General features: G+C 41.3%; 1 protein-coding gene and 1 non-coding gene across 2 annotated transcripts in view; both read right to left on the minus strand.

The window, feature by feature from the left end:
- SNTB2 (syntrophin beta 2) overlaps nt 1-24,203 on the minus strand; it is a 118,621-nt gene that overhangs the window by 48,888 nt on the left and 45,530 nt on the right. Inside the window, exon 2 of the mRNA XM_036273837.1 lies at nt 10,668-10,881. Within this exon, the coding sequence (XP_036129730.1) occupies nt 10,668-10,881 (214 nt within the window). The remainder of the gene's footprint in view (nt 1-10,667; nt 10,882-24,203) is intronic.
- On the minus strand, nt 12,422-12,528 carry LOC118639725. The gene has a single exon (XR_004961277.1). It is a non-coding gene; the product is annotated as a U6 spliceosomal RNA (small nuclear RNA).

Consider the following 24,203-nt stretch of genomic DNA (forward strand, 5'->3'; position numbering starts at 1 on the left):
TTTTGGTATGTGCCCCTAGTGGGAACCGAACCTGGGACTCTCTGGTCCGTAGGCCGATGCTCCAACTGCTGAGCCAAACCGGCTAGGGCTGTCTGGCAGTTTTTTAAAAGACTAAACATATACCCACCCCTTGACCTAGCAATTCCAGTCCTAAGAATTTATCCAAGAGAAATGAAAGTGTATGCCCACAAGAAGAGTTGTACAAAAATATTCACACTAACTTTATTAATATTAGCTCCAAACAGAAATAGCTCAGGTGTCCATCAACATGAAAATGGATAAAGAAAGTGTGATACATTCATATAAAACAATACTACTCAGCAATAGAGAGAAAGAACTATTGATACATGAAACAAGATGGACGAATTTCAAAAACCTTATGCGGAATAAAAGAATTCTATCCCAGAAGAATATAAACGATATGATTACACTTGTATGAAGTTTTAGGATAATTAGAACTAATCTAATGATAGAAAGTCAGAACAGTAGTTGCCTTGGGGGTGGGAGAGAGAACTGACTGAGAAGGGGCACAAGAAAACTTTCCAGGGTAATGGCAACGTTCTATATCTTGATAGGCTTGGACTATTATTGTATGCATTTGTCAAAACTTATAATTTATGCATTGTATGGCATGTAAATATTATTCCAAAAGGAAAAAAAAACTATAACGAAACACCGAACTCTAGTTATTTATATGCATGCTTAAGTATTTATTTGTTTGTTTGTTTTTTTAGTCCTCACCCGAGGACATTTTTTGATATTTTGTTCAGGTAGAGTGGGAGGGAGAGAGAGGAACAGAGAGAGAGAGAGAAACATCGACGTGAAAGGGACACATCGAGTGGCTGCCACCCACACGACCCAACCAGGGCCGGGGACAAACCGCAACCAAGGTACGTGCCCTTAGTGGGAACCGAACCCGGGTCTCTCCGGACCGCAGACCGACGCTCTAACCGCTGAGCCAAACTGGCCAGGGCTGCATGCTTAAGTATTTAGAGGGAAGTATATTAATGTCTTCCATTCACTCTGAAATGCATTAAAAAAAAATTGGATTGAGATTCCAAAATGGCGGCGGAGTGAATGGAAGCTACACAGACCATCTCCCAGGACCAAACTGGAATTACAACTAAGTGACACAAACCAAGCAGAAAAAGACAAATACCACATGATCTCACTTATTTGTGACATTTTTGCATTTATCTTCAGATAGAGTGTGAGGGAGAGAGGAAGAGAGAGAGAAGCTTGATGTGATAGAACCACATTGCCTGGTTGCTACCCACACAACCCAAACAGGGGCCGGGGACAAACTGCAACTGAGGTACATGCCATTTACGGGAACCAAACCCAGGTCTCTCTGGTCCATGGGCTGACGCTCTAACCGCTGAGCCAAACCAGTCAGGGCTGTATAGTAAAATGTTAATGGTAGAATCTAGGTGGTGGAAAAATGAGTGTTGACTATATAAAGCTTCAATCTGAGTGTCTTGGTGACTGCTGTCCTGATGAAACTTATTTTTGCTGTTCCTATATGAACTGTTTTTTGCATGGCTTTAAATGTTGCAGCTGTGCCCTGGCCGGTTTGGCTCAGCGGGTTAAAGCATTGGCTTGTAGTCCAGAGAGACCCGGGTTTGGTTCCCGCTAAGGGCATGTACCTTGGTTGTAGTTTGTCCCCGGCCCTGGTTGGGTCGTGCGGGTGGCAACCACTTGATGTGTCCCTTTCACGTCGATGTTTCTCTCTCTCTCTCCTCCTCTGTCTCCCTCCCGCTCTATCTGAACAAAAAATGAAAAAATGTCCTCGGGTGAGGATAAAAAAAAATTAAAAATAAATAAATAAATAAATAAATGTTGCAGCTGTGTCAACTGCCATGACACTTCCTTTGACCAAGCAGAGATCATTGCAAAGATCTAAGAACTCCAAGTGATTTTATAGATATTATCATATTTATCCTTGAAGTAGCTCTAAAAAGTATAGTTGAGCACGTATTATTATGACCATTTTACAGACAAGAAAAAAACAAAACAAGAGGACAGAGAAATTAAAGGACCTATTTAAGGTCACAAGGACACTAACAATGCCTATCATATATTGAAAGCTTACTATGCCATTTTTACAATCATTCTCTTATTTAATCCTCACATAACCTTTCTTTTTTTTTTATTTTTTATCCTTACCCGAGGACATTTTTCCATTTTCTGTTCAGATATCGAGTGGGAAGGAGAGAGAGGAAGACAGAGAGAGAGAGAAGCATCAATGTGAAAGGGACTCATCAAGTGGCTGACACCCGCATGACCCAACCAGGGCTGGGGACAAACTGCAACGGAGGTACGTGCTCTCAGCAGGAACCGAACCCGGGTCTCTCTGGACCACAGGCCGACACTCTAACCATTGAGCCAAACCGGCCAGGGACATAACCTTTCATTTTAAACAGGAGGAAACCAAGGCTTCTGGAACACAAATAGCTTGGCCAAAGTTACAAAGACCATCATCCTAATGTCTGACTAATTAGTCAATAGTTCTCAATAATTTTCTCTGCCAAGGTATAATAGATGTTCACATTCCTGTGCATATAAGATGCATAATTTTGTCAAGTACCTGTAATTCCACTGCTTTTCTTTTTCTCTAGAAAGCACACTGGAATGCAAGTAAGAGTGCTACAAGAATAACCTTGAATCTCTTCCAATTTATATTTTATAAAAAGAAAATCATTTGCAAATTTTGGTATTTGAAGTAAAAGTAGAAACAAATTACTTTGCAACATTAAAACTAGGAATCTGTAATAGCCAGAATCTTCTAAGACCTTTCCTTGTATGGTACACCATGGTCAAGTAGACAGATCCATTTTACTGAAGAGTAAGGTGTGATACGACTTTTGTAGTCTAAACTGCCTTCTCCAATTCACTCTGAAGATTTCAAACTTGACCATCCACCATATAATCTGAGCGTATTTATATGCTAAAGAAAATGCAGCCCCAAGTTTTAATGAAGGCCAAGGTTACTAAGCTTTTAGTGTCTTAGTGGATGGTCAAGTAGAACAACTTCCAGCAATACAACCAATTAAAATCACCTTCCTGCCCTGGCCGGTTTGGGTCAGCGGTTAGTGTCTGTCTGTGGTCCAGAGAGACCTGGGTCCGGTTCCCGCTAAGGGCATGCACCTCGATTGCAGTTTGTCCCCAGCCCTGGTAGGGTTGTTCGGGTGGCAACAACTCGCTGTGGCCCTTTCATATTGATGTTTCTCTCTCTTTCCCTCCCACTCTATCTGAACAAAAAATGGAAAAGTGTCCTTGAGCGAGGATTAAATAAATAAATAAATGAATAAATAAATAAATAAATAAATAAATCACCTTCCTCCTTCCTTCTATTTCTACTCTCACTCACAACCCCAGAGTTCTATACAGACTTCCTCCAATACCCAGCTATATTAGCAGAATTACAAGTGTCAAAAACTAAATGTCTGTGTCCTCCTATGCATATGTTAAAAATCTACTCCCAATAATATTACAAGTTGGGGCCTTTGGGAGGTGATTAGGTAAACTAGATTGGTGCCTTTATAAAAGAAATCACAGAGAGCTCTCTAGACTCTTCTGTCATGTGAGGATGTAGCAAGAAGACACCCTTCTAAGAATCAGGAAGCAGGACCTCACCAGACAATGAATCTGCCAGCATCTTTATTTTGGAATTCTCAGCCTTGCCCAGAACTGTGACGAATAAAGTTCTGGTATTTCTAAGCTACCCAGTCTATGGTATTTTGTAATAGCAGCCCAAACAGGTGTCTATTCTCATTCTCAGAAATGACTTATAATGAAGGGCCTTAGCTGAATACGTTCTTCAACCGGACAACCAGTTGACAAATTTAACTGCTTTTTGTTCTTTATCACATTTTCTCTATTCTAGTTCCTTCTCTATGGTCCTCACTACCTAATTTTTTTCTTAAGTCCATGGTTAACAGACCAAAGGTTTTACATAAATATATCTCATTTGTAGGAAAAAAATTAAATTTGGGGTTAAGAGGCAGAGATGATTATTTACTTTACAAATTAAATTCTTATTTATGAAAAAAAATAAGTATAGCATTTTTTAAAGTTCATACTGTGAGGACTTCCGGTCAAAATGGCAGCGTAGGTAAACGTGCGTCCTCCCAGAACCACATCAAAGTTACAACTAAACTACAGAGCAACCATCATTCACAACCACCTGAAATCAAGTTGAATGGAAGTCCTACAACTATGGAATTAAAGAAGCATCCACATCGTGACTGGTAGGAGGGGTGGAGGCAGACAGGCTGGTCCCACACCCACGTGTGGCGGATAAAAATCAGGAGGCTACCTCGGCTGGGAAGGTTGTCTCTGAGGCCTGAGGGATTCCCGTCCCATACCAGGTGCTCCACTCAGGGTTCCAGTGCCAGGAAGAGAAGTCCCCATAACTTCTGGCTGGAAAAACCAGTGGAAACTGAGGCTCAGGGAGGCTGAGGCGGCTAGAGTCCCAGGCAGCTTCTCTAAAGGACCCGCACACAAACTTATCTGACTCACTCCCTCTAAGCTTGGAGGGGAGGCAGCTCGAGGGGCACCAGAGACACACAGGGAAGAACTGAGCTGTTTGGCACTGGAGTGAGGGCTGGACAGGAGACTATCTCCAGGACAAATGTGCTGTCAGAGGCCTTTGTTCCTTTGGTGAGCCCTTCCCTGGGGCGGCAGACAGTCGCCATATCTGGGACTCCAGCAACCTGGCTCACACTGGTTGCCCCGCCCTGGTGATTCCCTGAGGCCCCACCCCACCCAACTTTCAGGCCCACCAAAGCTGTTGCCAGTTGCTTTACAATAGAATTGGCCTGTCTTGGATCCCGCTTCAGGTTTTCCTAAATTCTTTCAAACAAGCAGCATCTGGTCTCAGCTGGCCCCATACCCCTTGTTAAGTACTACACAGGAACAAACACAGGGAGGCAGCCAAAATGAGGAGACAAAGAAACAGGTCCCAAATGAAAGAGCAGAAAAAAATCTCCAGGAAAAGAACTAAGCAAAATGGAGATAAGAAACCTAACAGATGCAGAATTCAAAACACTGCTTATAAGGATGCTCAATGAACTTAGTGAGAACCTCAGTGAACTTAGTGAGGGCCTCAAGAGCATGAAAAAGGACCAGTCAGAAACGAAGGATGCACAGTCAGAAATGAAGGAGGCACTAACTGAAATAAAGAATAATTTACACAGATTCAATAGTAGAGTAGGTAAAGCCAAGAAGCAAACCATCGAGACTTCCGGTTAAGATGGCGGGTAGGTAAACGCGGTATCGCGTCCTCCCACAACCACATCAAAGTTACAACTAAACTACAGAACAACCATCATTCAAAACCACCTGAAATCAAGCTGAATGGAAGTCCTACAACTACGGAATTAAAGCAGTAGCCACATCCAGACTGGTAGGAGGGGCGGAGGCGCGAGGGGTGGAGGCCTACGGGCTGGTCCCACACCCAAGTGTGGACAATAAAAATCAGGGGGACACCTGGCTGGGAAGGTCCACCCTGAGGACTGAGGGGTCCCCGTCCCACACCAGGTGCCCCACTCAGGGTTCCAGTGCCAGGAAGAGAAGTCCCCATAACTTCTGGCTGGAAAAACCAGCGGAAACTGAGGCTCAGGGAAGCTGACGCGGCTGGAGCCCCAGGCAGCTCCCTAAAGGGCCCGCGCACACTTATCGGACTCACTCCCTCTAAGCTCGGAGAGGAGGCAGTTCGAGGGGAACCAGAGACATACAGGGAAAAACTGAGCTGTTTGGCACTGGAGCGAGGGCTGGAGAGGGGGCTTTCTCCCGGACAAATGTGCTGTCAGAGGCCTTTGTTCCTTTGGTGAGCCCTTCCCTGGGGCGGCAGACAGTCGCCATATCTGGGACTCCAGCAACCTGGCTCACACTGGTAGCCCCGCCCTGGTGACTCCCTGAGGCTCCGCCCCACCCAACTTTCAGGCCCACCCAAGCTGTTGCCAGTTGCTTCACCATAGGATTGGCCTGTTTTGGATCCTGCTTCCTAAATTCTTTCAAACAAGGAGCATCTGGTCTCAGATAGCCCCCATTACCTCTCGTTAAGTAATATACAGAAACAAACACAGGGAGGCAGCCAAAATGAGGAGACAAAGAAACAGATCCCAAATGAAAGAACAGAACAAAACCCCAAGAAAAGAAATAAGCGAAATGGAGATAAGCAACCTAACAGATGCTGAGTTCAAAATACTGCTTATAAGGATGCTCAGTGAACTTAGTGAGGGCCTCAAGAGCATAAAAAAGGACCAGTCAGAAATGATCGAGGCACAGTCAGAAACAAAGAAGGCTTTAACTGAAATAAAGAATAATTTACAAAGATTCAGTAGTAGAGTACGTAAATCCAAGAAGCAAACCATTGATTTGGATTATAAAGAAGCAAAACACACCCAATCAGAACAGCAAAACGAAAAAAGAATCCAAAAAAATGAGGATAGTGTAAGGAGCCTCTGGGACAACTTCAAGCGTGCCAACATTCGCATCTTGGGGGCGCCGGAAGGAGAAGAGAGAGAACAAGAAATTGAAAACCTTTTTGAAACATTAATGGCAGAAAACTTTCCTAACTTGGTGAAGGAAACAGACATACAAGTCCAGGAAGCACAGAGAGTCCCCCCAAAAATTAACTGCAAGAGGCCCACACCAAGACACATCATCATCAAAATGCAAAAGGTTCAAGACAAAGAGAGAATCTTAAAAGCAGCAAGAGAAAGGCAGCTAGTTACCTATAAGGGAGTTCCATTAAGGCTGTAAGCTGATTTCTCAAAAGAAACTTTGCAGGCCAGAAGGGAGTGGCAAGAAATATTCAGAGTGATGAAAAGCAAGAACCTACAATCAAGATTACTCTATCCTGCAAAGCTGTCATTTAGAATCGATGGCCATATAAAGACTTTTCCAGACAAGAAAAAGTTAAAGGAGTTCATCACCACCAAACTGTTATTATATGAAATGTTGAACGGTCTTTTTGAAGAAAAAGAGAAAATATATGAATAAACAAAATGGCAATGAATACATATCTATTGACAATGGAATCTACAAACAAAATAAACAGGCAGAACAGAAACATTTTCATAGATACAGAGAACATTTTGTTGGTTGCCAGATGGGTGGGGTTTGGGGGAATGGGTGGAAAAGGTAAAGGGATTAAGAAGAACAAATTGGTTGCTAGACTGACAAACCTCAAAGAGAAGAGGGTTGGGGGGTGGGAAGAAATAAACCAAAGGACTTATATGCATAACCAATGGACATAGACAACAGTGTGAGAAAAGGCAGGAGGGGGGCGGGAGAGGGGAGGAGGGGGTCAATGGGAAAAAATGAGGAACATCTGTAATACATTCAACAATAAAGATAAAAAATAAATATATAAAGTTCATGCTGTGTTGCACTTAGATATGATCCAATATGAACACACTCTTTGGTCTGCAGGTTAAAATTTTTTTTTTTAAATCCTCACCCAAGGATATTTTTCCATTTATCTTCAGATAGAATGAGAGGGAGGGAGAAAGAGTGAGAAACATCCATGTAAGAGAAACACATCGATGGGTTGCCTCCTGCATGACCCCAACCGGGGCTGGGGACCGAACCGCAACCAAGGTATGTGCCCTTGAGCGGAATCAAACCTGCGCCTCTTTGGTCTGCAAGCCAATGCTCTAACAGCTGAGCCAAACTGGCCAGGGCCATACCCTTTCAAGAATAAACTGTAGGTAACACAACATAATTTCTATAATGTCTTGAACTTTAAAATTGCTTTTTCCTTTATTGATTTTAGAAAGAGGAAGTGAGAAGGAAAGAGAGATATAAACATCAATTGGTCACCTTCTGCATGCTCCTCACCAGGGACCCAGCCCACAATCTGAGCATGTGTCCTGACTGGGAATCGAAACGGCAACCTCTTGGTGCATGGGTCAATGCTCAACCACTGAGCCATACCAGCCAATGTCTTGAACTTTTAAAAGAAAGCAACAGCCCTGGCTGGTGTGGCTTAGTTGATTGTTGCATCATTCTGTGTACTGAAGGGTTGCCAGTCAGGTCACGTACACAGGTTGTAGGTTCAATCCCCAGTTGGAGCATGGGAGGCAACCAATCAGTGTTTCTCCCTCTCTTTCTCCCTTTTGCTTTCACTCTCTCTCAAATCAATTAAAAACAAATTCTCGGGTGAGGATTAAAAAATCAAAATAAAAGAAAGCACCCTGGCTGGTTCAGCTCAGTGATTAGGGCGTTGGCCTGTGGACTAAAGGGTTGCGGGTTTGATTCCCAGTCAAGGGCACGTACCTGGGTTGTAGGTTTGATCCCTGGCCCCAGTCGGGGTCGTGTTGGGAGGCAACTTATTGATGTGTCTCTCTCACACTGATATTTCTCTCCCTCTCTCCCTCCCTTCCAATACACACACACACACACACACACACACACACACACACACACAGAAATCAATGGAAAAATATCCTCAGGTGAGGGTAACAAAAATATTACAAAATAAAGCAACAAAAACAATACAAATATATTGGAATATAATTTTCAAAATGTGTAGACATAGTTGTCAATTACGACTTTTAAAAGCTATTATTTCTTAAGAATCTACTATGTGCTTGGCTCTATGTAGAGGGCTTCATATTTAAATCTTCATGTTGAGTTAAGTATTATTATTATTACTATTATTATTTATCTTCACCCGAGAACATTTTTTTTCCATTTATCTTCAGACAGAGCAGGAGGGAGAAAGGGAGGAAGAGAGAGAGAAACATCAGTGTGAGAGAGACACATCAACTGATTGCCAACCGCATGACCCCAACTGGGGCCAGGGACAAACTGCAACTTAGTTACGTGCCCTTAGTGGGAACCAAATTGGGAATTCTCTAGTCCATGAGCCGACACTCTAACTGCTGAGCCAAACCAGCCAGGGCGAGTTAAGTATTATTAATTATTATGTTTTGGTTTTTATTAATCCTTGCACCTGAGTATATTTTTCCATTGATTTTTAAAATTAGAGTGGGTGGCCCAGCCAGTGTGGCTCAGTGGTTGAGCATCAACCTATGCACCAAGAGGTTGCCGGTTCAATCCCCTGTCAGGGCACATGCCCAGGTTGTGGGCCAGATCCCCAGTGGGGGGCATACAGGAGGTGGCCAATTGATGTTCTCTCTCATTGATATTTCTCTCCCTCTCCCTCTCTCTCTCTAAAATCAATAGAGAAAAAAAAAATTTTTAGATAGAGCAGGTGGAAAAGAGGAAGGGAGAGAGAGAGAGAGAAACATTGACGTGAGATAGACATATCGACTGGTCACCTCCCACGTGACCCTGACTGAGGTGGGAGATAGAACCTGCAACTGAGGTAGTGCCATTGACCAGAAGTCGAACCCTCAACTCTTTGGTCCGTAGGTTGATGTTCTAACTGCTGAGCCAAATATCCCAAGGCTATGTTCTTTTTATTTTAATAGATGAGAATATGGCAGTTTGTGGAGGTAAAGGCATTTGCTCAGACCCTTCCTTTTAGCAGGTACTTAGGTTAGATTCAAATCAAGGTCTATCTGACTGCAGAACTCAGCTTGTTAGGGCATACCATACAACATATTACAGAACAGGAGCTTTAATGTCCCTATGGCCTAAAATGCACAAAAAAGTCAGTCAGCTTCTTGCTGTCGTCTTCTATGATCCATTCCATCCTGATCGGGCACCAAGCTGTACATTCAGATGGGAGGAGACCATAAAAATAAAAGTTCATTATAAAAAGTTTGTCCTGCCCTGGCCGGTTTGGCTCAGCAGTTAGAGCGTCGGCCTGTGGTCCAGAGAGACCGGGGTTTGATTCCTGCTAAGGGCACGTACCTCGGTTGCAGTTTGTCCCCGGCCCTGGTTGGTCGTGCTGGTGGCAGCCACTCCATGTGTCCCTTTCACGTCGGTGTTTTTCTCTCTCTCTTCCTCTCTCTCCCTCCCACTCTATCTGAACAAAAATGGAAAAAAATGTCCTCGGGTGAGGATTAAACAAACAAAAAAAGTTTCTCCTTAACTATGTCTTTGGATAAGTTTATTTCTCCCCCCCTCCAATCCCTAATCTAACACTAGGTTTACTAATATCACTTCATGGGGTTGATGAAGATAAAGTACCAAATGGCTATAGAACTAGGAGGGACATTAGAAATTATCCAATCCAACTCTCATTTTACAAATGAGGAAACTAAAGTCAAGAGAAGCTAACTTGCCAGGGTTGCATAATTGATACAGTCAGATCTATAATGCAGACAGATCTCTCGCTCTTTACACAATCCACAGTATAAGGAATTTCCTTCTAACGAGACATTTTAAAAAATTCTTCAATAAGATATTTTCAATGACAAAGTAATGTTCATAGTGAAGAAAGTAATAATGACACTCCAGAAAGATATAAAATGAAAACCAGAAGCCCCTTCTTTCCTTTTAATACCTTTTCACTCCCCAGGAGTATCCATCATTAAGTTTTTTGTGTTTGTCCAAAATTTTTCTATATATGTGCTGTACATATATTTATGAAATAATTTATATATGGAACATAAAAAATTATTCTCTCATCTCAGACTGATATTTTCCTCTGTGTAATTTAGTCAGTCATATTCTTGCAAAATAATATGCATAAGTAGTATTGCAACATGTTTTTAAGTATGATGTTCTGCTTAGGTACAGCTCACCTGTTCTCCAGATCCGGCATGCTTAGGTTTCTAGCAGCAAAGCACATTTTGAGAGGAATGACTTTCCTGTCCTTGGTGCTATTCTGGTGTTTTGGAGAACCAGAGTCCTCGCTGCCACTAAAGCTTGGTGACTGGGGAGCTGCACCTTCCCATGGCAGATCTGATACTAATGATGGCTTCTTGATATATGGCGTTACTTCTCGGATGAACTTGACTATGAATGAAAATTAAAGAAGGAGATTAGCATTTGTGCTTCCTGTAAAGAAAACGACAACTAAAATACACACATTCATACAATATCTGACATTAAGTAAAAAGAAAAAAATACACTAAAAAACCAGTACACATAATCAGAACTGGAGGGTCCTTTACGAGCATGTAATCCAAACAAAATAGCATTTCTCTATTCTAAAAATGTTAACTCCTGAGCTTGTGCATGTATTATTCTCTGCTTAGGACATTCCTTTCTCCCTTTGTCTACCTGGTCAACTCTACTCAAGAGTCACCTCCTCAGCAGCCTTTCCCATCCATTCTCTCCAAGGTATTACTATTACAGCCCTGTAACAACCTCTTAGAACCCTGGGTTGTTTTGTTTATTTTATTTATTTTTTAAATTTTTTTATCCTCACATGAGGACATTTTTTCATTTTTTGTTCAGATAGAGTGGGGGGGGGGGAGAGAGAGAGAGAGAGAGAGAGAGAGAGAGAGAGAGAGAGAGAGAGAGAGAGAAATATCAACGTGAAAGGGACACATCGAGTGGCTGCCACCTGCACGACCAACCAGGGCTGGGGACAAACTGCAACCGAGGTATGTGCCCTTAGTGGGAACCGAACCTGGGTCTCTCTGGACTGTAGGCCGACGCTCCACTGCTGAGCCAAACTGGCCAGGCCAATTTGATTCACTTCAATCAACATTTTTAGCTACCTACCAAGTGTCAAGCATTAGGCAAGGCACTGAGGAACAAGAGCAAATGAGGCATGGACCCTGCCCTCAAGGAATGACCAGTCTAGTAAGGAAGATAGCTATGTAAACAGATCATTAGTTTTGAAAACAGGTACAAAAATAAGCATATTCAAGATAAAGTATTTCCATTAATGGTAGCCCCAAATTAAAATACAGCTTTCAGTAGATGGGAAACTTTTTTAAGTTCAATTTTAGGAGTCATAATAAAATAAAACTTTTACCTCAGTCATAACTGGCAACTACTGTCATTTGAGGCATTATGTTCTTGTTTCAAAAACTAGATAAACCAAAGACTATTAAAATCTTAAAGAGCACTAAAAATGTAAATGTATAGTTGAATTGGATTAATTAGTTACCATTACCTTTGCTAACATCAATATATGTTATATCAGTATTCTATTTCCCTCTCAAAATCCAAAGTGGCAGGTCATTAGAGTAGATCATGGAAATTGAAAACTGGAAAGATACGATCATTACCAATGCTTATCAGTATCATAATAGCTAACATTAACATTTTATAGCATCAGAAACTTTGCAAGCCTATGAAACTTTCCTGACAAATAGATTACTAAATCTAAAAAATAATCAAATGTTTCTAAAAACATAGCTAACAACAGTCTTTAAAATAGTTTCTTTTTTGAATAGGTAATATATGCACATAAAACAAAATTCAATGATATAAAAGATTTTATAATAAAAAGATTTCTAGCACCCAGTTCCCATCCCTGGGGGCAACCATTGTTCGGTCTTCCAGAGATATACTGGATATGCTAAGCATATGTATTTTTTTTAATATGGAACAACGCTTCATAAATTTGCATGTCATCCTTGCACAGGGGCCATGCTAATCTTCCCTGTATTGTTCCAATTTTAGTATATGTGCTGCCAAAGGGAGCACAGCATATGTATTTTTTTGTTTCTGTTGTTTTTTTAATCCTCACACAAGGATATTTTTTCCATTGATTTTTAGATAGTGGGAGGAATGAGGGGAGGAAGGGGGAGAGAGAGAGAGACATCGATGTGAGAGACACATTGATTGGTTGCATCCTGCACAACCCTGACCAGGGCAGAGGAGTGAATCTGAAACCAAGATACATGCCCTTGACTGTGAATTGAACCTCAGACGATTTGGTCTGTGGGCCAATGTGACGCTCTAATTGTTGAGCCAAACTGGCCAATGTATAGATATGCTAAGCATATGTAAAACAGATACATGTGAATATATGTGTATACACATTTCACACAGTGGCAGTATATTATGCCTACTGTTCTGTACCTTGTATTTTTGTTGTTGTTGTTAATCCTTACCTGAGGATATTCTTCCATTGATTTTCTAGACAGAATGAAAGAGAGGGAGGGAGAGAGAGAGAAAGAGAAAGACAGACACATGGACTGGTTGCCTCCCAAACTACCCCCAATGGGGCTGGGGATCAAACCTGTAAGTCATGTATGGGATCTTGACCAGTAACTGAATCTGAAACTTTTTGGTCCTCGGGCAATGCTCCAACCTCTGAGCCAAACTGGCCAGGGCTGCACCTTGTATTTTCTACTTAATAATATTGATAATAATCTTTTATAAGCCTAGCATTCTGCAGTTCATTTCACAGCACGGTGTGATGGTAGAGAGGCCTTTGGAATAACTGTGCTTGCCACTTCAGAACCATGTGACCTCATTTGCCTGTTCTAAGGTCCTTATCTATAAAATAGAAGTTAACACTAAACAAGTAAAAATTCCCTAAATCAGAAAGTTGAAGAAGTTAAAAATTTTTTTTCTTTATTGATTTCTAGAGAGGGGAGACGGAGAGATGGAAACATAGATTGGCTGCCTTCTGCATGCCCCCTACTGGGGATTGGCCCACAACCTGGGCATGTGCCCTGACCCAGAATTGAACTGGCAACCTCTTGGTGCATGGGTCAACGCTCAACCACTGAGCCACATCGGCTGGGCAAGAAGTTAAAATTTTTAAACAGCAATCAATAGAAGAGGTGAAGGTATTTTCTTATGTTATTAAACAAGATCTGCTGAAATTAAGCATGATTCTAGAAAATATTAAAGATCACAAAGGGGGACTTCCGGTCAAGATGGCGGCGTAGGTAAACGCAGTATCGCGTCCTCCCACAACCACATCCAAGTTACAACGAAACTACAGAACCACCACCATTCAAAACCGCCTGAAATCAAGCTGAATGGAAGTCCTACAACTAAGGAATTAAAGAAGCTGCATCAAGACTGGTAGGAGGGGCGGCGGTGCGATGGGCTGGTCCCACACCCACGTGTGGCGGATAAAAATCAGGAGGACACCTCGGCTGGGAAGGTCCTTCCTGAGGACAGAGGGGTCCCCGTCCCACACCAGGTGCCCTGCTCAGGGTTGCAGTGCCAGGAAGAGAATCCCCATAAATTCTGGCTGGAAAAACCAGCAGGAACTGAGGCTCAGGGAAGCTGACGCGGCTGGAGCCCCAGGCAGCTCCTTAAAGGGCCCGCGCACGGACTTATCGGACTCACTCCCTCTAAGCTTGGAGGGGAGGCAGCTCAAGGGGAACCAGAGACATACAGGGAAGAGCTGTTTGGCACTGGAGCAAGGGCTGGAGAGGGGGCTTTCTCCGGGACAAACGTGCTGTCAGAGGCCTTTGTTCCTTTGGTGAGCACTTCCCTGGGGCAGCAGACAGCCTCAATATCTGGGACTCGAGCAACCTGGCTCACACTGGTAGCCCCGCCCTGGTGACTCCCTGAGGCTCCGCCCCACCCAACTTTCAGGCCCACCCAAGCTGTTGGCACTTGCTTAACCATAGGAGTGGCCTGACTTGGATCCTGCTTCAGGTTTTCCTAAATTTTTTCAAACGAGCAGCATCTGGTCTCAGCTAGCCCCATACCGCTCATTAAGTAATACATAGAAACAAACACAGGGAGGCAGCGAAAATGAGGAGACAAAGAAACAGGTCCCAAATGAATGAACAGAACAAAATCCCAAGAAAAGAACTAAGCGAAATGGAGATAAGCAACCTAACAGATGCTGAGTTCAAAATACTGCTTATAAGGATGCTCAATGAACTCAGTGAGAGCCTCAAGAGCATAAAAAAGGACCAGTCAGAAATGATCGATGCACAATCAGAAACGAAGGAGGCTTTAACTGAAATAAAGAATAATTTACACAGCTTCAATAATAAAGTACGTAAATCCAAGGAGCAAACCATCGATAAGAAAGCAAAAAACGCCCAATCAGAATAGCAAAAAGAAAAAAGAATCCAAAAAAATGAGGATAGTGTAAGGAGCCTCTGGGACAACCTCAAGCGTGCCAACATTCGCATCTTGGGGGTGCCAGAAGGAGAAGAGAGAGAACAAGAAATCGAAAACCTGTTTGAAACATTAATGGCAGAAAACTTTCCTAACTTGGTGAAGGAAACAGACATACAAGTCCAGGAAGCGCAGAGAGTCCCAAACAAGATGAACCCCAAGAGGCCCACACCAAGACACATCATCATCAAAATGCAAAAGGTCAAGACAAAGAGAGAATTTTAAAAGCAGCAAGAGAAAGGCAGCTAGTTACCTACAAGGGAGTTCCCATAAGGCTGTCAGCTGATTTCTCAAAAGAAACTTTGCAGGCCAGAAGGGAGTGGCAAGAAATATTCAGAGTGATGGATAGCAAGAACCTACATCCAAGATTACTCTATCCTGCAAAGCTGTCATTTAGAATCGATGGCCATATAAAGACTTTCCCAGACAAGAAAAAGTTAAAAGAGTTCATCACCACCAAACCGTTATTATATGAAATGATGAAGGGTCTTTTTGAAGAAAAAGATAAAATATATGAACAAACAAAATGGCAATGAATGCATTATCTATCAACAATGGAATCTACAAACAAAATGAACAGATAGAACAGAAACATTCTCATAGATACAGAGAACATTTTGTTGGTTGCCAGATGGGAGGGGGTTTGGGGGAATGGGTGAAAAAGGTGAAGGGATTAAGAAGTACAAATTGGTTGCTAAACTGACAAACCTCAAAGGGAAAGGGGCTGGGGGTGGGGGTGGGAATAAATAAACCAAAGAACTTATATGCATAACCAATGGACACAGACAATAGTGTGGGAAAAGGCGGGAGGGAGGCGGGAGTGGGGAGGAGGGAATCAATGGGGGAAAAAATGTGGAACATCTGTAATACATTCTACATGCAACAATAAAGATTTTAAAAAATTAAAAAAATAGATCATAAAGGGTCTTTATTAAATTATGCCAGCATTTAGATATAGTTTGTGTTTGTATATATGTGTGTGTGCTTTCTATATAGTTATAAAATATGTATTTCTTTTTCTGTTTTTTATTTTTTATTTTATTTTTTTTTAATTTTTTATTTATTTTTTTGTTACAGATATTTCACCTTTTTTACCCCATTGGCACCCCCTCCCCGTCTCCGGCTTCGTTGTCCATGTCCATTGGTCATGCATACATGCATATAAGTTCTGTGGTTTATCTCTTCCCACCCATCCCCCACCCCCTCTTCTGAGGGATGTCAGTCTGTGCCCTACTTCCATGTTTCTGGGTCTACCATATTCCTCAGACTGTTATGTTCATTATATTCCGTACATAAGTGAGATCATGTGGTATTTGTCTTTTTCTGCTTGGCTTATTTTACTTAGGATAATACTTTCCAGGTCCCTCCATGTCGTCTCAAAGGATAAGAGATCTTTCTTTCTTACCGCTGCATAGTACTCCATTGTCTATATGTACCACAGCTTTTTTATCCATTCATCTACTGATGGACACTTGGGCTGTTTCCAAATCTTAGCGATTGTAAATAGTGCTGCTATGAACAAGGGGGTACATATATTCTTCCTGATTGGTGTTTCAGGCTTCTAAGGGTATATTCCTAGAAGTGGGATCACTGGGTTAAATGGAAGTTCAATTTTTAATTTTTTGAGGTAACACCATATTGTTTTCCATAGTGGCTGCACCAGTCTGCATTAGAACCAGCAGTGTATTAGAGTCCCCTTTTCTCCACATCCTCGTCAACACTTGTTGTTTGATGATTTGTTGATGGCAGCCATTCTGACAGGTGTGACGTGATACCTCATTGTTGTTTTAATTTGCATCTCTCTGATGATTAGTGATGTTGAGCATTTCTTCATATGTCTCTTGGCCATTTGTATGTCCTGTTTGGAGAGGTGTCTATTCAGCTCCTCTGCCCATTTTTTAATTGGGTTCTTTGTCTTCCTTTTGTTGAGTTGTATGAGCACTCTACATATATTGAAAATTAACCCCTTATCTGATACATCATTGGCAATGATATTCTCCCATACAGTGGGTTGCCTTTCCATTTGGATGATTGTTCCTTTTGCTGTGCAGTAGCTTTTGAGTTTGATGTAGTCCCATGTGTTCATTTTTTCCTTTGTTTCTGTTGCCTTAGGTGATGTATCAGTGAAAATTCTGTTCCGTATGATGTCCGAAATTTTGTTGCCTACATTTTCTTCTAGAATTTTTATGGATTCACGGGTCACATTTAAGTCTTTTATCCATTTTGAGTTTATTTTTGTGTATGGTGTAAGTTGATGGTCTAGTTTCATTTTTTTGCATGTAGCTGTCCAATTTTCCCAATACCATTTATTAAAGCGTCTGTCTTTACTCCACTGTATGCTCTTGCCACCTTTGTCAAATATTAATTGAGCATATTGCCTTGGGTCCATTTCTGGGTTTTCTGTTCTGTTCCACTGGTCTATATGCCTGTTCTTGTGCCAGTACCAAGCTGTTTTGGTTACAGTAGCTATGTAGTATAACCTGATATCTGGTATTGTGATCCCACCTACTTTGTCCTTCTTTTTCAAGATTGCTGTGGCTTTTCGGGGTCTTTTTTGGTTCCATATGAACTTTTGAAGTATTTGTTCTAGTTCTATGAAATATGTCGTTGGTATTTTGATGGGGATGGCATTGAATCTATAGATTGCTTTGGGTAGTATGGACATTTTAATGATGTTAATTCTTGCAATCCATGAACAGGGTATGTGCTTCCACCTTTTTATATCTTCCTCTATTCCTTTTTTCAATGACCTGTAGTTTTCTGCAAATAGGTCCTTTACTTCTTTGGTTAAGTTTATACCTAGGTATCTTAATTTTTTTGGAGCGATGGTAAATGGGATTGTTTTTTCAGTTTCTCTTTCTGTGAGTTCATCATTGGTGTACAAGAATGCCGTCGATTTCTTGACGTTAATTTTGTATCCTGCTACTTTGCCAAATTCATTTAAGTCTAGTAGATTTTTGATGGAGTCTTTAGGGTTTTCTATGTATAATATCATGTCATCTGCAAATAATGACAGTTTCACTTCCTCCTTTCCAATTTGGATCCCTTTTATTTTTTCTTCATGTCTGACTGCTGTGGCTAAGACTTCCAGTACAATGTTAAATAAGAGTGGCGAAAGTGGACATCCCTGTCTTGTTCCTGTTCTTAATGGAAATGTTTTTAGTTTCTGTCCATTGAATATGATGTTGGCTGTAGGTCTTTCATATATGGCCTTTATTATGTCGAGATATGATCCCTCCATTCCCACACTGCTGAGCGTTTTTATCAGAAATGGATGCTGGATTTTGTCGAATGCTTTTTCAGCATCTATTGATATGATCATGTGGTTTTTTTTTTTTTTTTCATAAATAAGACTTTTTCTCATTTTATTTTATTTATTTATTTATTGTTAATTTTTTGTGTGTGTGTGGTACGTGCCCCTAGCAGGAACCGAACCTGGGACTCTCTGGTCCATAGGCCGACGCTCAACCACTGAGCCAAACTGGCCAGGGCGATCATGTGGTTTTTATTCTTCATCTTATTTATGTGATGTATCACATTTATTGATTTGCGAATATTGTACCAGCCTTGCATCCCTGGAATGAATCCCACTTGGTCATGGTGAATAATTTGTTTGATGTATTTCTGGATCCGATTTGCTAATATTTTGTTCAGGATTTTGGCGTCTATGTTCATCAGGGATATTGGCCTGTAGTTTTCTTTCTTTGTAGTGTCTTTTTCTGGTTTTGGGATTAGAATTATGCTGGCCTCATAGAACGTGTTTGGAAGTCTTCCTTCTTGAATTTTTTGAAATAGTTTGAGGAGAATGGGTGTTAGTTCTTTTTTGGTGCATAGGTCAACACTCAACCACTGAACCACACCGTTAGTTCTTTTTTGAATGTTCGGTAAAACTCCCCCGTGAAGCCATCTGGGCCTGGGCTTTTTTTTTTTTTTTTTATCCTCACTCGAGGACATTTTCCCATTTTTTGTACAGATAGAGAGGGAGGGAGAGAGAGAGAGAAACATCGACGTGAAGGGACACATCGAGTGGCTGCCAGCCGCACGACCAACCAGGGCCAGGGACAAACTGCAACCAAAGTACGTGCCCTTAGCGGGAACCGAACCCGGGTCTCTCCGGACCGCAGGCCGACGCTCTAACCGCTGAGCCAAACTGGCCAGGGCTGGGCCTGGGCTTTTGTTTGCTGGGAGAGTCTTGATTACCTCTTCAATTTCATTAGTTGTTATTGGTCTGTTCAAGTTTTCTATCTCTTCCCAGTCCAGTTTTGGGAGACTGTGTGTTTCTAGAAATTTGTCCATTTCGCTTAGATTGTCGAATTTGTTGCCATATAGTTGTTCATAGCAGTTGTTAACGATCTTTTGTATTCCCATGGTGTTGGTTGTTACTTCTCCTCTTTCATTTCTGATTTTGTGTATTTGGGTTCTCTCTTTTTGTTTCTTGGTGAGTCTAGCTAAGGGTCCATCAATCTTGTTTATCTTTTCGAAAAACCAGCTCTTTGTTTCATTGATCCTTTGAATTGTTTTTTTGGTCTCTATATCATTTATTTCTGCTCTGATCTTTACTATTTCCTTCCTTCTACTTGCTCTGGGGTTTTCTTTTTGTTTGCTTTCTAATTCTTTAAGTTGTGAGGTTAGACAGTCAATTAGAAATTTTTCTTGTTTTTTGAGGTAGTCCTGTAGTGCTATGAACTTCCCTCTCAGAACTGCTTTCGCTGCATCCCATAGATTTTGAGTTGTTATGTGTTCATAAAATATGTATTTCTAAGTAGAGAGAGTTGAAGCTAGCTAGCTGTCTCAGGTCACTAAGGAGATTTTTTTTCATCCTAGAAAAATGAGTAGGGTTGCTGCCAGTATATCCCTTGAGCAGCCAGCTGACTCAGGCATTTCAATACATGCTTTAGCTTTGTACTTCTAAGAGAGGATTAGATCACAAGAACTTTGGCAGAAATTCCTCCAGTTTCCAGTCACTGCCAATAGCAGAGACTTGCTTTTTGAACTATTTAAGGCAGTATACCAACTACTGGGCTATCAACTGGGGAAACTTAAAGACATTCTAAATGACTAATCTTGAATACTACAGTGGTTAGAAAAGGATCCTTCATAATCTACTTAGAAGTTCATTCAATCACACAGTAGCAATGCTGAACTGATTACTGCATACATATTTAAGTAAAACAAGCATGCCTTGGCCAGTGTGGCTCAGTGGTTAGAGTGTCGGCCCTCGGACCAAAGAGTTGTGGGTTCGATTCCGGTAAGGGGCATGTACTTCGGTTGCGGTTCATCCCTAGCCCTGGTCGGGTCGTGTGAGAGGCAACCAGTCGATGTCCCTTTCTCTTTTCTCTCCCACTCTATCTGAAGATAAACGAAAAAATATCCTCAGGTGAGGATTAAAAAAAATAATAATAATGAAACAAGCATACATATATACATAGCCTACTGAATGGCTTTATTCAGAAAGCAATGAGTTTCACTTGAGTTGATGACAATGATGCTCACCCCCCATCTAACTGGCCATCCATAATGGCTGAAGAACTGTGAATGGACATCTATTTCTAATTCACCTGAGATATGAGGAAGATGGAAAGTTAATGGTGCTGTATTTTATTTGTTTTTTCTTCTTTATTGATTTTAGGAAGGGAGAGGGAGAAAGAGAGAGAAACATCGATGAAAGAGAACATTGATTGGCTGCCTCCTGCATGCCGCTCACTGGGGATTGGGCCCACAACCTGGCCATGTACCCTCCTGACCAGGAATCGAACCAGCAACCTCTTCGTGCATGGGGTCGACACTCAACCACTGAGCCACACTGGCCGCGCATTAATAGTACTGTTTTAGTTCTATACTTAGACCTTTCAAGTTGCCACAGTGCTTTAACCTGGATACTTAGATTAATAAGCAAAGCCTCTATACCCCGACATGGCATTCAGGTCAACTGAGAACACTCAATATATTCCAGAATTATGTCATTTTTCCTGAAAAAGATCACCCTAAAAATGTTTAATTAAACACTGAGCCCTGGCTGGTTTGGCTCAGTGGCTGGAGCATCGGCCTGTGGACCAGAGAGTCCCAGGTTTGGTTCCTGCTAGGGGCACGTACTAAAAAAAAAAAATTAAACACCAATGTCTGCAGTGTTTTAGGTAGTGAATTTCCTTTCTTCTATGTACTGATCACTCTTATTGAAAATGAAAGGGGTGCCCTGGTCAGTTTGGCTCACAGTTAGAGCGTTGGCCCATGGACTGGAGAGTCACGGGTTCAGTTTCCACTAAGGGCACGTACCTTGGTTGCAGTTTGTCCCTGGCCCTGGTTGGGTCATGTGGGTGGCAGCCACTCGATGTGTCTCTTTCACATTGATATTTCTCTCTCTCTCTTCCTCCCTCTCTCCCTCCTGCTGTCTGAAGATAAATGCAAAAAGGTCCTTAGGTGAAAAAAAAAAAAAGAAAATGAAAGGGGCTCTCCTTTACCCTAAAAGCATCACTGTAGCCTCTCCTCTTTAGAGCAACAAAAACATTACATCCACCTGGAAAGATATCTGGAAGGATTTCATCAAAATATCAATAGTGCTTATAAGTGTGGGATTGCCTTTTTCTCTTCATATTGTTCTGTATATTTGAAGTTTTTATGAGTCCATATCATTTATACCAAAAAAAAAATACATTTAAAAATAAAGAACTATTCTGAAACCTTGCTCAAACTTTAAACATGGAACCACTTTAAAGTGAAATCTTGCTAGCCTTCAAAAACTATAATGCACTAGATGGGATCCAAGAGCCAACTGATTCTTACTGAATTCCATCCTCCTAAAGAATAGGGCTACAGGGGGTCCATGTACACTGCTATCCTGGCTTGGAACATTAGGCAATAAATGATTTTAAATGGAATGTCACTTAAAAGCTTACCTAATACTTCATAATTAGGCATAGGTTATGGCTGTTAACACAGATATTCCAGTAAATCAATCAGCTTCATTTATAAACATCAACCTGTCATATAATCATTATTTTCCTCTTTATCTCAAAAACTTATCTTTTTCTTATCCCATCTGGTGACCTTTACTGAGTTTAAGTGAAACTAAATGGATCAGACAATATGGGGGAATGATGCCATTATTTCCCCTGCTTTTGCAAGCAAGTTTTTTTCTGAGTTATCCTTAGAGAGGAAGAGTTGGCTTTTCATTTTGCTCACAAATGAATTATGTTGACATCACTGTTAAAGTACTCTCCCAAGAGTTTTCTCCTTAACCTCATCCCAAGCTCCTCCTCAAATCAGGAATCTGATAGATGGCCACCAAAAACATTAAGGAGGAATTACTTTTGTAAAAAGCTTTTTACATTCTTAACTCACAGGTGTCTTTCAAGTCTCTTGTCAGTTGGGGTCTGAGTAACCCTGGTAACACTATACCGTTCCATTTTAAAATAACATTGCATATTCACCAATCTGTTGAACTCCTGGCATGCGCCAGGAACTGTTTTAGAAACTTAGACTTACACATCTGTGAATAAAACATGCAAAAAAGATGAATGTAATTAATAAGTAAATTACATTCCAGAGAAACAAAAACTTATGTCCACATAAAAATCTGTACAGGAAAGTTTTAGGAATTCTATTCCTAAGTGCCCTGGAAACTGGAAACAGCCCACATTTCCTCAAGTGGGTGAATGGATAAACTGCAGTATAGCCACAGAACAATACTACTTAGAAATAAAAAGGAATGAACTACTGATACATTCAACAACTTGGATAAATCTCCAAGGCACTATGCTAAGTAAAAGAAGCCAGTGTCAAGATGTTACATACTGCATGATCCAATTATTGAAAAGACAAACTACATGATGAAAAGATCAGTGGTTGCCAGGGGTTATCGATGGGGAAGATGTAATTATTTTTCTGGAGTATGGAACTGTCCTGTATCCTGACCATAATGCTGGACATAAGAATTTATACATGCGTTAAAATTCAAAGAACTGTATACCACAAGGGGGGGGGGGCAATTTTACTGTATAATTATTTAAAAAATAAATAAGTAAATTTATAGCATGTTAGAAGATATTAAGCATTGTGGAAAAAGAAAAACAGTAAGGGAAGATGGATCAGGAGTGCTGGGGGGATGTGTAAACTTGCAATTCTAAATAAGGTGGTTAGAGTAAGCCCCATTAAGACATTTGGAAGAAGACTTAAAGGAGGTGGGGGAAGTAGTCATGCAGATATCTGGAAGCATTCTTGACAGAGAGAACAGTGTTAAAGCAGTAAGAGAAGCCAGTGTGACTAGCACAGAGTAAGAGCAGGAAAGAGAAGAAAACAGGGTCCAGAGGTAAAGGGTGTGGGAGGCAGATGGTGTAGGGCCTTTTAGGTCATCCCAAGGACTTTGGCTTTTATTCTGAAATGGGAAGCCACTGGGCGCTTTTAAACAGAGGAATGACATGATGTAATTTGTATTTGAATCATTTTCACTATGTTGAAAATAGTGTGAAAGAGGTTAAGGCAAAAGCAGGAAGACCAACTGGGAGGTTATTAGAGGTGAGAAATTATAGTAGTGTAAATCAGGTTAATAGGAAAGAAGGTGGTAAAAAGTGGTCAGATTGTTTACTAAAGGAAGACCTACTCAGATATCCTTACAGATTGGATAAGGGGGTGGGGAGGATTGAGGATGATTTTGAGATTTTTGTCCTGAACAACTGGAAAAATAGAGTTGCTATCAACAGGTTTAGGAGGAAAGATCAGTAAGTTATTAGACAATCAAATCTATCAGGCAGTCAGATATATGAGCCTGCAATTCAGGAGATGGGTCTGGGTTGGAACTATAAATTTGGAAATTGTTGGCATGTGGTTGATATTTAAAGCCATGAGACGAGATAAGGTCAGTCAGGGTTCTAGCAGGAAATGAATGGCACAGGGTTAATACAGGAACAATTTATAAAGTTGTGGGCAAGAGTTCAGGGAAACCACAAGGGAAAATAGAGTGTGATATCCTGTTTCCACACCTAGGCCTGAAGGGACTAGGAGAGGAAGTGGTTACCAGAACCAAAAGAAGAGTCCATAGAAGGTGGACTTGAGAAGAGCAGTAACTTTCAGTCAGTTCAGTCAGACTAAGTGACCCTGAAGATTGGGAGCTAAGGGTATAAATGCACCCACCTCTCTTTCCTCCCTTTTTCCCTCCAGCATCCCAGGAAGCTTGTTGATAAAGTCCATCAAGTCAGCCTCCTGGGAGAGAAAGCAGGTAGAGGAGGAGGAGTGGACCTAGAGGGGCAAATGGAAGACTTTCCAGCACAATCACCAAGGGAGAGAGG

This window comes from Molossus molossus, unplaced genomic scaffold (assembly GCF_014108415.1).
Source record: "Molossus molossus isolate mMolMol1 unplaced genomic scaffold, mMolMol1.p scaffold_m16_p_21, whole genome shotgun sequence".
NCBI lineage: Eukaryota > Metazoa > Chordata > Mammalia > Chiroptera > Molossidae > Molossus > Molossus molossus.